This window comes from Rhinolophus sinicus, chromosome 14 (assembly GCF_057876585.1).
Source record: "Rhinolophus sinicus isolate RSI-liver-muscle chromosome 14, RSI-T2T, whole genome shotgun sequence".
Taxonomy (NCBI): domain Eukaryota; kingdom Metazoa; phylum Chordata; class Mammalia; order Chiroptera; family Rhinolophidae; genus Rhinolophus; species Rhinolophus sinicus.
The window spans coordinates 21,358,232-21,372,843 of NC_142514.1; the positions used below are offsets into that span (position 1 = coordinate 21,358,232).

Sequence of the window (14,612 nt, forward strand, 5' to 3'; positions counted from 1 at the left end):
TTCTCCAACATCATTATCTTCTCTCATTCTTAGCCGTAGACTCTCCACAACATCCTTTCCATAATCGTGAAAAGAAAAGACACACTGTGAGATTAGGGTAGAGAATCACAAATTAATTCACTGCTATCTCATTAGGTCAACATGGCTTAAAAAAAAAAAAAGTTTTGTATGTCTGTAGGTAGAGAACGGACTCTTCCTTTTCAGAGTCCCCACACAGAGACTTCACATTAACTGCCTGGTCCTTGACAGCATTTCTACAAGCTGTAATGCAACCCTTGACTTAGGAAGTCAATGAGGATAGGACACAAAGGAACCAAGATCGAAGTTATTATATTATCTTCCTTTCAGTTGGTATTAGTGCAAGCTACCATAATCTCAGAAGTTTGGGAAGATTCACCTCAGTGAGTAGAGACAGTGAAAGGGAAACGTACCATAAACACCAAACATACCTTGATATCATTGTCTATTCCACCAGAAATAATCTGATCACTTGTGTCATTGAAGGTCACAGCTAACACCTGGTAGGTGTTCTGAAATGTCTGGATGGCAGCTTTCTTCCGGATGTCCCAAAGCTGAAGCAGAAGAACAGGAGAGTCTATATCACAGCACTGCGAGAGGTAACTGCAGAGTACACCCCCAAGGCCAAGGCCAAGGAGCCACCTTAGAAACTTCTCTGGGTATCCTAGTATCTGGTGATAAGTGCCCACAATTTTGCCAACGTATCCGAAGGTTGGTAACAAATCACTTTGGTTATATTTTCAGACTCCTTTGTTAAAATGGAATAAACACAGTTAATCAGCATACCCTTAGAGTGGAAATACTCTACTTATTTAGTTTATATGTCCTTAGCACGGCAAGGATATTACACCAGTGTTTTCAAACTGTAGATCCTACCTTATTAGTTGGCTACAATTTACACTAATGCGTGTATGTGTGGGGAGAGGGGGGAGTGAGATACACACACACATTACATCAGCAAAAACTGCAGAGTAGGGAATGCCAAAAGACTGTACTTCTACAAAAGCAGAGAATTACCTAGCAAAAAAACTGGCAGAATCAACTTTATCAGAACTCTAAAAACTAATGAAACGTTTATAGCAACCAGGAAAACATTTAATAAGGAAAAAAACCACTTGTGTCTTAGGAAGAGTTTTGAAGTGTTTAACTTACCCTGGCTCCATCCCCTAACTCAGCAATACCTTTGAAGACAACAGTCCACTTTCCCAGTATACATTCCTAGTACCAGAAGGAGCAGAATGGACCATACTCCTGGTTTTTAAAGAATTGCGGTTGTTTTTACCTGTCTGGTGGCTCCCTGAAGGGTAAGCTCAAAGGGTGTGCCTTTATTTTGCCTAACTTGGAGCTCTCCCAGGGTAGAAGCATTTGTCTAAAACACTTACAGGCAATGCATTAGTCTCTGTTGGCTGAGGCAAGGGGTAACAGTTGGGACAAACAAAAGACAAACCAAACAGCTTTGGAGGACAGGTGGGGAATGAGATAATTTGGAGAACAAGCGCTGTGAAAAGCTCTGATATTTCTGGGACTCTAAAGGCCACTCACATGCCCAAGGCTGGGCACATGCTCAGAAAAGACCTGAGACGACCTTACACTCTTCCCTCTTACAGACAGACCTTCAATCTCCACACAAGCAGGAAGTGAGGGAGTAAAGGCTAATGCAGAGCAGTCAACTGCCTGGCCGAGAGGTGAAGGCAATGGCCAACACACACACAGCCAATATGCAAAGCCTGAGAGAGCCCCCCCGCCCCACTATGATTAAGGAAATCTTTGCTAAGCCATTAGCAAACCACTCAGCAAATGAAACAGAGACTTAAGTGGCTACACGTGACTTTATAAAATTATGTCAGAAAACAAACAATAGTTATAACAAGCAACAACAAACCCTGGCAAGAATCTAATTTCCAGAGTTGCCACATTTAAATATTTAAATATTAAAATTTCAACAAAAAATTTTGAGGCATGAAAAGAAGCAAAAAGTACAGTTCATTAAAAAAAAAGAAAAAAATTAATAATCGTCAACAAATGGTGCTGGACCAACTGGATAACCACAAGCAAAAGAATGAAGCTAGACCCTTCCCTCACACCATAAGCAAAATTTAACTTGACATGAATCAAAGACCTAAATTTAAAAACTGAAACTATAAAATTCTTAGAAGAAAACATAGGGGTAAATCTTCATGACTGTGGATTTGTCAATGAATTATTAGATGACACCAAAAGTATAAAAGAAAAAATAGATAAATTAGACTTCATAAAAAAAAATTATACATCAAAGGTTATCAAAAAAATGAGATGAAAACCAACAATGGGAGAAAATATTTGCAAATCATATCTCTGATAAGGTCTAGTATCCAGAATAAAGAACTCTTGTAACTGGGGTGGTCGGTTAGCTCAGTTGGTTAGAGCGCGGTGCTGATAACACCAAGGTTGCTGGTTCAATCCCTGTATGGGCCACTGTGAGCTGTGCCCTGCTTAAACAAACAAACAAACAACAAAAAACTCTTATTACTCAACAACAGAACTAAAAAGAGTCCAATTAGTAAATGGGCAAAGGACTTGCATAAACTACTATTCTCTTCAGTAGAACAATGGCCAATAAGCACATGAAAAGATGCTTAACATGATAAATCATTTGGGAAATGCAAATCAAAATAATTAGATACTACTTCACACTCACTAGGATGGTACTCATCATCGTCACCACCACACACATATTGGCGAGGATGTGAAGAAACTGGAACATGCTGGTGGGAATGTAAAATGATGTGGCTGCTTTGGAAAAGTTTGGATGTTTCCCAAAAAGTTAAATATAGAATTATTATATGAGCCAGAAATCCCATTTCTAGATATATATCCAAGAGAAATGAAAACAGGAGCTCAAACCAAAACTTGTATATGAATGCAGCAACATTATTCATAATATTTTTTTAAAAAGTGGAAACAACCCAATATCCATCAACTGGTGAATGGACAAATAAAAAGTGGTATACCCATACAATGGAACATTATTTAGCCATAAAAAGAAATGAAGCGTTGGGGAGGCTGGATGGCTCAGTTGGTTAGAGTGCAAGCTCTGAACAACAGCGTTGCCAGTTTAATTCCCACATGGGCCAGTGAGCTGCACCCTCCACAACTAGACTGAAGACAACGAGCTGCCGGAGGGGCAGCCAGATGGTTCAGTCAGAGAGTGAGCTCTCAACAACAAGGTTGCCGGTTCAATTCCCGCATGGGATGATGGGCTGCGCCCCCTGCAACTAAGATTGAAACTGGCGACTGAAGTTGGAGCTGAGCTGCGCCCTCCACAACTAAATTGAAGGACAACTTGGAGCTGATGGGCCCTGGAGAAACACACTGTTCCCCAATATTCCCCAATAAAAACTAAAAAAAAGGAATGAAGTATTGATACATGCTACAACATGGATGAACCTTGAAAACATGCTAAGTGAAAGAAACTGGAGGACACAAAAGGCACATATTACATGATTCTAATTATATGAAATGCCCAGAATAGGCCAATTCAGAGACAGAAAGCAGGTAAGTGGTTGTCAGAGGACTGGAAGGTAGGGAAAGTAGTGACTGCTTACCAGGTGTAGGGTTTCTTTTTGGGGCTGATGAAAACATTCTGGTATTAGACTGTGGTGATAGTTGCACAACACTGTGAATGTACTAAAAGCCATTGAATTGTACACTTTTTTAATTGGTTAAAAAGGTGAATTTCATGTTATGTGAATTTTACCTCAATTTTTAAAAAATGATAGAAAGAAGATATCAGAGAATGTCACATAGAGAAAGCGTTAGTTCATTTAACAGACATTACTGAGAAGATGAACCACGAAGAAATATATTGGGTCACAATATAAAATGTATTCCTTAAAGCGGACTGCGATAAAAAATGTTTAAAAGTTATTGTGCTTAAGACTATCTAGTTTAACCCCAACTTTTATAGATGAGGAAACTAAAGTTCAAAGAATAAACTACCTTGAAGAATACCTAGTGAGGGAACAGCAAAAGGACTAGAATTTGGTACTGTCTGATTCTATTAATGCTATATTAATATAGAACTATCAAAAATGTAGGGTCATTTCTTATAATTACTAAAGTAACATATGCTGGTTTTAAAAAATTAAACATTTATCCTTAATGGCTGCTTGACTTATTAGTAATAGGTGGGGAAGAGGAAGAGTAGTTACAACTCTAGCACACCATACTCTAAACAATTTGGTTCTATTTTTTAGAAAAGTACATTTATAACATGGACTCCAGTTTTAAAGTGTGGATAATAGAGAGGGCCTGCAGATGTTTCAATAAATGACTGACCGGCCTGAGAAGATGAACCATGAAGAAATATTTTAGGAGTATGGGTCATTTCATTCAGATGAGAAAGTCTTCAGGGTGACTGTTCCAAGTTTTAAAGGGAGATCAAAAAAGGAAGGAATCAGCCATGGAATCTTAGTAAAGGCCACGGGTTTAAATTTAACCCTGTGAAAAACAAATAGAGTCTGAATCATCTCTGAGATGCCTCTGCCAATTTTCATGATTTGGGATGAAAGGTAGTTTCATTTCATTCATGAAAACATGAGCTAAAAATGCTTAGGTTGTTACTCTGATAAATGGCCCAAAAAGAGTGCTTCACTCCTCTTCCAGAGACCCGACAGCCAACCCCTGCCCGTCAACTCCTTTGGCTACAGAATCAAGTCCAAACCTCTTAATTTGGAATTCAAGGCCTTGATAACCTGGTTCCCACATATCTTTCCAGACTTAAAACAATCTTTGTCTTAACAGATATTCTCTACTCAGGTCACATCAATCTTTGCTTTTATACTAAAGACTATGGTAAAGTTTGATACAAATATTTCAGAATTTTAGTTCAGGCAATCATCATTTTTTGAAAAATTATTTTATTTTGAAATATTCATAAACTTACCAAAAAACGTGGAAAAAATAACATTTTTTGCCTAAATCATTTGAGTTGCTGACCTCACTCTTAAATATTACCTTGAACAATAAAGTTAAAGTAATTACTTGAAATTGTGTTTAATTAAGGGGGAAGAGAAGCAAGAAACTGAAAGGATAAAAAAACAGACATGTATCACAATGGAGGATTGTAGAAAAAGAAAAAGCTAAGGAGAGACAGAAACACAAGGACACAGATACAGAAAAGACAAAATGAAAGAAAGTGAGAGAAAAGGCACAAGAAGGAAAGGCAGAAATAAAACAAGGGTAAGTTCCTAGAGGTATGTTATAGCAGGCTCTCAAAAAATTCATTACGGTACTCTCATCTCTAACTGCCTTTTGAAATGACAATTAGCGAATCAGCTACTGTTAAGACTCTCCAACTAGGGGCAGCCAGTTAGCTCAGTTGGTTAGAGAGAGGTACTCTTAACAATAAGGTTGCTGGTTCGATCCCCACATGGGCTACGGTGAGCTGCGCCCTCTACAACTAGACTAAAACAACTACTTGACTTGGAGCTGATGGGTCCTGGAAAAAAACACTTAAATAAATAAAAGTTAAAATAATAATAATAATAGTTTTAAAAAAAAGACTCTCCAACTTACTACACCTAGGTTAAGAGCTCTGGCTTTTGGAACTATTCCTAAGCCACAGACTCTCCTCCTAGCCAAGCATCAAGGGGTCCCAAGTGATTGAGTTTATGCTATAACTTAGTAGGAAAATATTTCAAAGCAAATAATTCAATGTCAGTGTCACCACCTTTAATTATGAAGAAAAAAAAAAAAAAAAGCAAATTCATTTAAAAAAGCATCAATTACAAGTTTAGTGTGGTTGTTCAGATGTACTCCTTTGAAGTCCCTCCTGTTTAATTGTTAAAATACCACCCAGAGTCCAAAATTAGTGCCAAAGAAATAAAATGGGTGGTACTACAAAGCAGTGTGGCCTCCTGTGCCCTTGAAACAAGCTACTATTTCTAGGCCTCATTTTCCTTATTTGTAAAATGAAGATGCTGAACGAGATCAATGGCTCCCACAATGTCAGACCTGCTACATCAAATCATTTGAAGAACACATTTAAAACTCTGATTCTTTTTTTTTTTAAATTTATTGGGGTGACAATTGTAAAACTCTGATTCTTAAAAACAAAATACCATTTACATTAGCATCCAAAAAAGGAGAAATATTTAGGTATACATTTAACAAAGTATGTACAAGATCTATATGGGAAAAACTTCAAAACTCTGATGAATGAAATCAACTGAATAAATGGAGAGATACTCCAAGTTCCTGGATGGAAAGACTCAATATTGTCAAGATGTTAGTTCTTCCCAATTTGATCTATGTATAGATTCAACGAAATCCAAACTAAAATCCCAGGAAGTTATTTTGTGGAACTCAACCAATTGATTCTAAAGTTTATATGTAGAGAGAAAAGAACCCAAATTGCCAAGATGATATTGAAGGAGAATAACGAAGTTGGGAGGGCTGAGACTACCTGAATTCTAGACTTACTATAAAGCTACAGTATTCAAGACAGTGTGGTATTGGTGAAAGAATAGCCAAATACATCAACAGAAGAGAATAGAGAGCCCAGCAATAGATACCATATAGCCAAGTGATCTTTGACAAAGGAGCAAAGGCAACACAAGGGAGCAAAGATCGTTCCTTCAACAAATGGTGCTGGAACAACTGGGCATCCACATGCAAAAAAATTAATCTTGGCACAAACATTAAACCTTTCACAAAAATTGACTCAAAGTGGACCATAGACCTAAATGTAAAATATGAAACGCCTAGAAGGTAACATACAAGAAAACCTAGATAACCGTGTGTATGACGATGACTTTTTAGATATACCATGTTTCCCCGAAAATAAGACCTAGCCGGACCCTCAGTTCTAATGCGTCTTTTGGAGCAAAAATTAACGTAAGACCCGGTCTTATATAAGACCCGATATTATATTATATTACATTATATTATATTATACCCGGTCTTACATTAAAATAAGACTGGGTCTTATATTAATTTTTGTTCCAAAAGACGCATTAGAGCTGATGGTCTGGCTAGGTCTTATTTTCGGGGGAAAGGTAACACCAAATGCACAATCAACAAAAGAAAAAAACTGAGAACCTGGACTTCATTAATGTGGAGAGCAGGATGTAAGCTGACAAGGTCCTTGCAGCCTGTGAGGTCATTCCAAGGGAGACCTTGCCTCAGCATCCTCCCCCAGAAAGAACAAGATAGCACAATCACAGCCGCAGACATACAAGCTTGCAAATACACATAACAGAAGTTCTACTAATACTTGCTTAAATAGACAATTGTTCTAGACAGTATAAAAACCGTGTGAAAAATAAAAACTGCGCCACTGCTCTGCCATCCGTGGACGGTGGACCTCCTGATCCCAACTTTCCTGTCTCTGTGTTTTTCTTAATCTCCCACCCTTCCCCCTCAGGCCTAGCCCTCCTGTCTGCGCTGGACACGGCAATTAAAGCTACAAACTTCTGCTCTGTGAAAGGCAGTATCAGAGAAGAAGATAAGCCACAGACTGGGAGAAAATATTTGCAAAAGACACATCTGATAAAGGACTACTACCCAAAATACACGAAGAATTCTTAAAACTCAACAGTAAGAAAACAAACAACCCAATTAAAAAATGAGCTAAAGACCTTAACAGACACCTCACCAAAGATATACAGATGACAAATAAGCACATGAAAAGATGCTCCACATCCTATGGCATCAGGGAAATGCAAATTAAACCAACAATGAGATACCACTACACACCTATTGGAAAAGCCAATATGTGAAACACTGAAAACACCAAAAGCTGACCTGACGAGGATGTGGAACAAGGACTCTCATTCATTGCTAGTGGAAATGAAAAATGGTACAGCAACCAAGTGATTCTAAAGTTTATATGCAGAGAGAAAAGATTCCAAATTGCCAACACAATATTAAAAGAGAACAATAAAGCTGGAGGACTGACAGTACCTGACTCCTAGACTTACTATAAAGCTACAGTAATCAAGACTGTGGTATTGGTGAAAGAATAGACAAATAGATCAATGGAAGACAGTTTGGCAGTATCTTACAAACTAAACATATTCTTAGCATACATTCCATTTCTACCATGAGCTCCTCAATATTTACCCACACGAATTGAAAACTTAGGTCCACACAAACACTTGCACATGAATGTAAGCAGCTTTATTCACAACTGCCAACTCTTGGAAACCACCAAGATGTCCTTTAGTAGGCGAACAGATAAACCGTGGTCCATCCCGCCAACGGAATATTATTCAGCACTAAAAAGAAATGAGCTATCGAGCCATGAAAACACATAGAAGAATCTTAAGTGCATATTACTAACTTAAAGAAGCCTATCTGAAAAAGCTACATACCATATGAATTCTAATAATATGTCATTCTGGAAAAGGCAAAATTATGGAGATAGTAACAGGATCAGTGGTTGCCAGGGGTTGGGAAGTATGAACAGGTAGAGCACAGAGGATTTCTCAGGACAGTGAAAATACTATATGAAACCATAGTGATGAATACCTGTCACTACACATTTGTCCAAACCCACTGAATGTGAACAACACCAGAAGTGAACCCCAAAGTAAACCATGGACTTTGGGTGATTACGTGTCAATACAGGTTCATCAATTGTAACAAACGTACCACTCTGGTGGGAGGCTGATAATGAGGGAGGCTGTGCACATGTGGGAAGTGGGTATATGGGAAAGCTCTGTACCTTCCCCTCGGTTTTACTGTGAACCTAAAACTGCTCTAAAAATAAAGTCTTAATTAAAAAAAAAAAAAAATCAACCTATTAAACCGGAATCTAGGTTATTTTTTAACAGGATCTTCAGGTGATTCTGATGTGCACACAGGTTGGAAATCATTGGACTAAGTAACCTTTAAGATCTCATTATTACTAACCATGTACTGACCTTTTTATATACTAGTTTCACAACAGACTTTTTTGTTTTTCCAGGTGGAAAATCAGCATTTTAATTCCGCAGGTCCGTCTCTTTCACGATCTAAGCCCTTCCTTTCACCTCTCTCCGAGAGTGTTCTGCCTCTTGCATTTGGGCAGCAGTTTAAGACCCTCCCAGGCCGCTGTCGCCAGCCAGGAGGTAGTCAAACACCACACTGAAGTCTGTTTCCTTTACCTTCATATAAAGGTGGTAGCTCCCTTTCACTAACTGCTAAATACTGCGTGAATATGAACCCTCCAGAGGCCCCAGATTACCAACCCTTTACCAGAGAGGTTCAGAGAGGGTAAACGTGTCCACTGAGGGGACCCAGAGGGCCACAGGCCCTGCCAAGGTGAGATCCCGGGTCTGTCCTAGCCAAGCCCCAGCGCCTCACCGCCACATGGTATTTTCCAACATTCAGAATCAAACAGCAGGGATCCAGGGACAGAACAGGAAGCTCTCTTGAGGCCAACCCAGATGGACGGTCACCCCCACCAGCTGAGAACCGCCCCTCCCCCCCCCCCCCCCCCCCCCGCCCCGAGCCCACAGCAAGGGTGAGACTGAGGCTCTCTGCCGCTGAGGAGTGGATCCTCAGCAGGACCGCAGCAGATGAAAGAGAGGCAGTCAATTGCCCTGCAGCTGCCGGAACCACCACTGCAGCACCGCAACAGACTTTTAAGACATGTATGTTACTGTCACTATTCTAAAGACTGAGAAACTGAGGGCCAGAAAAGTGAACTGCCCAAGACCACACAATTAAGTAAAAAGCTCAGCCAAGAATCCAATTCAGGTGGTCCATTTAATTCCAAGTCACAATGGTTTGATCCGGCTCTAACATTCTTCTGTAGGATACTTTAAGTGTCTGTTTTGGGAAATGACTGCTAAAAAAAAGTTGTGGCGAGGAGGGTACAGCACAAGGGGGAAGGCAAAATAAGGTTCACATTATGTCACTTCAAAAACTTCAACACAGAGACAGACAACACCCACCTTAACTGTACCGTCATCACTGCCAGTGCAGACAAGCTGGGGGCCCCTCCTGGCCGGGTAACAGGAATTCACAAAGGAAGTATGTCCCTTCAGCCTTTTAACCCTCTCACCTGTTTCACTATCCCACACTGCCACAGTTTTATCTGTGGATGCTGAGAAGAGCATACTAGAAAGAGGAAGAACAAAAAAAGAAATGAGTGAATATAAACAAGAGCGATCTATTTTTCCTATTTGCCAAAATGTGCCAACCTCTTCAAGATCATGAGATGTCGGGCTCTGACAGTTTGGCACATGATGTTGGAATGCCTGCCTCACCCTATCTACCAACATCCCACGGGTGCTTTAGACCTAGTTGCAAGGTCTACCCTGGGAAATTAAAAAAAAATTTCCTTCTGTCAGTCTCCGTGATATATTATACATCTAATACAGCAGTTTTTCCATCTTTCCCTCCTCTGTGATAGACAATACTTTACACGTAAGACATCCTCCCACTTGGAAATATTAAATCACTCTTTGCTGCAGGAGACGGACAGACTGTGGCAATTCCTAACCCAGTGGCTAACCAACTCCAACCCTTTCTGAAAAAAAATCAAAGTTTTTATTTTGTCTCTGAGGATAATTCCCAAGTTATAATTATTTTATAAGATTTTTTAAATTCAAATATTAATAAGAAAAGTGTATACAAGGCTATGTACCAGTTGATTCAGGGAACCCTAAGATTTTAGAGGTCATAGGTATAAAACAATGAACGTTTACTGAAACATTAATACCTAACGAGATTACCTTTGTATAAACACATTTCTGTATTATCTAGTTTTATTCTAAAATTATGCAAAACATTAAAATGTCTATGACAAATAATACGTTATGATAAACAGATGTGCTATGTGAATAACGTTCAGGGAAAAAAGCAGCAAGTAAGATCATACACAAAGCTCTAACATATAAGTAAAAACCAAAGTTTTGAGTAGGAAGAAGGCTTGAGAAAAATGTATGATACTATTAACAGTGATTATCTTTGGAGTGGTAGGAATATGGGCTAATTTTCAGTTTTCTTTTGTATGAATTTCTCAAAATAGTATTACTTTTATAATAAAGATGGCTAATTTCTACATATAAAAATTATTTTGTATTATATCTTAAGAAAGAAAACAAATTTGTCTGGGATGTTGATATATGAGATGATAGAGATGATATACTTATAAATGTATACATGAAACAATAAAAACCTTACTTGGGGTGACAGTGATAATTAAGTAATTACCCAAACATAGCAGTTTTTGACATTATGGTCTCCTGAGAGAGAAACCTCAAGGACGAAATGTGAAAGGATGCCAAGAATTAGTATAAGAAGCAACTGTCATTCCACTGTGGAGAATCCTCACCTGCCGTCTGTGTTATAATGCAGTTCCATCACTGCGCCACTGTGTCCTTTCAACGTGGCATAGTTATCACAGTCACCATAGACATTCCACAACACTGTTAGGGAGAAAGGGGTTCTATAAGCAATACTAGGCAAAAGGAAATTCATTACTGGCCATTGAAAGGGTACTTATGAATTTATTAAAACAACAGTTCTGAAATGATACTCCCTTGGAACACCATTGGTTCTACCAGCTGGACCAATTTTCCTGACACAGTAATAAAAATAATGCAATATTTTCACATTTTATAAGGTAAAAAAGTTAATGGATGTTAATGGATATTTTTTAAAATCTTAAGTTTTTTCCTATAATATTTAAAAAGTTGGCACCATTACTTGTCTCCTACGAATACAAGCAGACTGAAAAATGGTGGCATCATGGAAAACCGAGGAAGCTGCCAATGACTTGAAGATCACATGGCAATGACTATAATACATTTACTCAATCCATATGTGGTAAGTACCTATAACATGCCAGGTGCTGGGGTTAAATGACGTAAATGAATAGACTATTTGGCAGACAGCGATTATTCAAGATTCAAAAACGATGTCTTACATATTAGTCGGTCAAATCCTGCAGATGCTAAGGTGGATCCATTGGGGTGAAACTTGCAGCAGTATACTTCCCCTTCATGTCCTGAGAGAAGCATGATTGGGGCTTGAAGGGAAGAACATCTTGGAGGCCCCTAAGCAAAAGAGACATACAGGGTAGTCACTGCATCGAGGCAAAGGAGGCTGCAAAATTGGGGAGTGGGGGAGGAGAGGCGGGGAGGAAAAAGACAAGGGAAACGATTGAGTGGATTTCTCCTGATTTAGAGAACTATAACACTTCTCACGTAACTCATGCCTCCAATATGATATTCTCCTGCTGAAGTTTCCAGTGTCTGCCTGTTACATTAACTTTCCTCCTCCCTCACTTTGCTCCTGTCCCATAGCCAAGTTTTAATTGCTTATCCACGTTAAACTCATTTCTGCCTCAGGATCTTTACACTCGTTGTTGCCCACCAGGAATCCTCTTCCCCGAGAGCTTCCTGCATTTGGCACCTTTCAAATGTTTCCTGTTCAGAGAGTCTTTCCTTGATCACTCAAACTCCATCAGTACCCCACATCTCCTCTGTGTTCCACTAACACTCACAACACTTACCATTACGTGAAATTACCCTCCTTCTGTATTTGTTTATATATTTTCTTTTTCCCCACTAGAAAAGCTCTGTGAATGCAGGGATCCTGCCTGTGTCATTCAACACTGTTTTCCCAAGTTCTAGCTCTTTTAGTGAATGAACAATTGAACTGAGCTTCCCAACATCCTGCAGGGTACAGCTTATTGTAGAAAGCCCTTTTGATTATGGTGTTAACACTAAGGCTAAGCTTGGGCAATACACTGACACCTGGACTGGTATTTTTACTTGTCAGATAAACAACTACATTATCAAAAACCCCCAAATTGTCAGTAGTTTCCAGCTTACTCTTTATTAAAAAAATACAATGTGCCAGGCACTATTCTAGACACTGGGAAAACAGTACTGATCAAAATAAACAATCGAGTTTGTGTTCTAGTTAGGGAAGCAGAAAGAGGAGGAGGGAGAGGGAGAAAAAACAAGTAAAACATATAGGTGGTGGTATATGTTATGAACAAAAACAACAGGCAGCAATATGGGTTAGTGAGTACGGGATGCTGCAAATTAAAATAGGGTAGTCAGTAAAGCCCTCACTAAAAAAGTGATATTTGAACGAAGATTTGGAGGAGGTAAGTGTGTAAACCATGCGGACATCTAGAAGACGAGCATTCCAGTAGAGAGAACAGCAAATGCAATGGTTTTGAGGCAGGAACACAGAAGCCAGTGTGACTGGAGCAAGGGTGAGCAATGGAAAATTGGTAGATCAAAAAGGCAAAAGGGGGCAAAAGATTTTAAAGATTTTGGTTTTACACTAAGTGGAAAGCCACCAAAAGTTTTCAGCAGAGGGTAACATAATTTGACATTTAGAAGGATTCCTCTGGCTGCTGGATTGAGAATCGGTTGACCATACAAGAGCAGAAAACAGGAATACAAGTTAGGACCCTACTGCTGTAATGCCAGGTGAGATAATAATAGCTTACTTAGATCAGGAGCCAGTGATGGAGGTGGTAGAAGTGGTAGCAATTCTGGGTATATTTTGAGGATGCCAGCAGAAATTTGCTGACCCACTATTTGAAGCGTTGAGAGAGAAGATACTTATTTCTTTATCTGAGTCTAATAGCACAGGGAGAGGTGTGACACTACCTCTCTCTCACAAGAAATATAGTAGTTAAGAGCATGGGTTTTGAATTTAAAACCTTTTACTAGATAGTTTGTTTTTCTATCTACAAATGGGATAACAGTTCCTAACTCTTAGGCCAAGAGTAATGGAGTTTTCATTTTAAAAGCACTTAGTACAAGGTCTCAATGAACGTTGACTGTTCTTAGGCTGTTAATAGTGCAGAGAAATAAAGGGAAAAGCAACTTGTCCAAGGTTCCAAAGCGAGCCAGTATCACTCATGTCCTTCCTTCACTCATTCATTCATTATTTCATTCACCCATCCACTCTACAAACTTTTATGAATGCCTGTTTACTCGAAGCAGAATCTCTGGAAGGTTTAGGATGCAAAAACCCCAGTCCCGATTTTGAGCTCAAGATCCTTAACTTGAATTCTAACGCCACCTCACAGGACGGTCGAGACACGGGAAACAGTGTAACGTATGGAGCATTCACAGGGTGTCCGCCGCTTTTACAGTTTTTCTGCTTTAACTCCAGGTAGAGATTCTCGTTCCGCCCCGCAGTGCGGAGGAGAGGGCAGGTGCGGGATCACCCGATCCCGATGCTGGAGAAAGGAGAGAGGAAGATGAGCTGAGGGCCGAAGGCCGCCTGCTACTTCACTCACCGCTTGCAGCAAAGCTCCGGGCGCCGCCTGCTGTTGACCCGCTCCGGGGCCCGACCCCGCTGCTCCCAACAGCAACTCATGCCGCTGCCGCTTGACTGGAACCAGTGGCAACTCTGGGCCCTTGCGCTTCTGTTGTTCTATCATGGCGGCAGCCGCTCTCCCCAGCGCCGCCGCGTACCGCGCCGACGAGCTCAGGTACCGTACGATTGGTTCCGACTTAGTCTTTCCCTTAGAACTTCCGGCTTGGAGAAGCCAATTGGCTTCCCATATTCCTCTCTGCACCGCCCCCCTGGAGAATCTCCTGTTATTGGTCAGTTCTTTCTGATGTCATGGGATTACGATTCCAGGATTG

The 14,612-nt window shown here is 39.9% G+C and overlaps 1 protein-coding gene across 1 annotated transcript in view; it reads right to left on the reverse strand.

Moving 5' to 3' along the window:
• Positions 1 to 14,457, reverse strand: part of SNRNP40 (small nuclear ribonucleoprotein U5 subunit 40) — a 29,358-nt gene extending 14,901 nt beyond the window's left edge. Inside the window, exons 1-5 of the mRNA XM_088790849.1 lie at positions 14,261 to 14,457; positions 11,918 to 12,047; positions 11,324 to 11,417; positions 9,939 to 10,104; positions 450 to 572 (exon numbers count right to left, since the gene is read on the reverse strand). Of these exons, the coding sequence (XP_088646975.1) occupies positions 450 to 572; positions 9,939 to 10,104; positions 11,324 to 11,417; positions 11,918 to 12,047; positions 14,261 to 14,404 (657 nt within the window). The 5' untranslated portion in view covers positions 14,405 to 14,457. The remainder of the gene's footprint in view (positions 1 to 449; positions 573 to 9,938; positions 10,105 to 11,323; positions 11,418 to 11,917; positions 12,048 to 14,260) is intronic.
• Between the last annotated feature and the right edge of the window lie 155 nt (positions 14,458 to 14,612).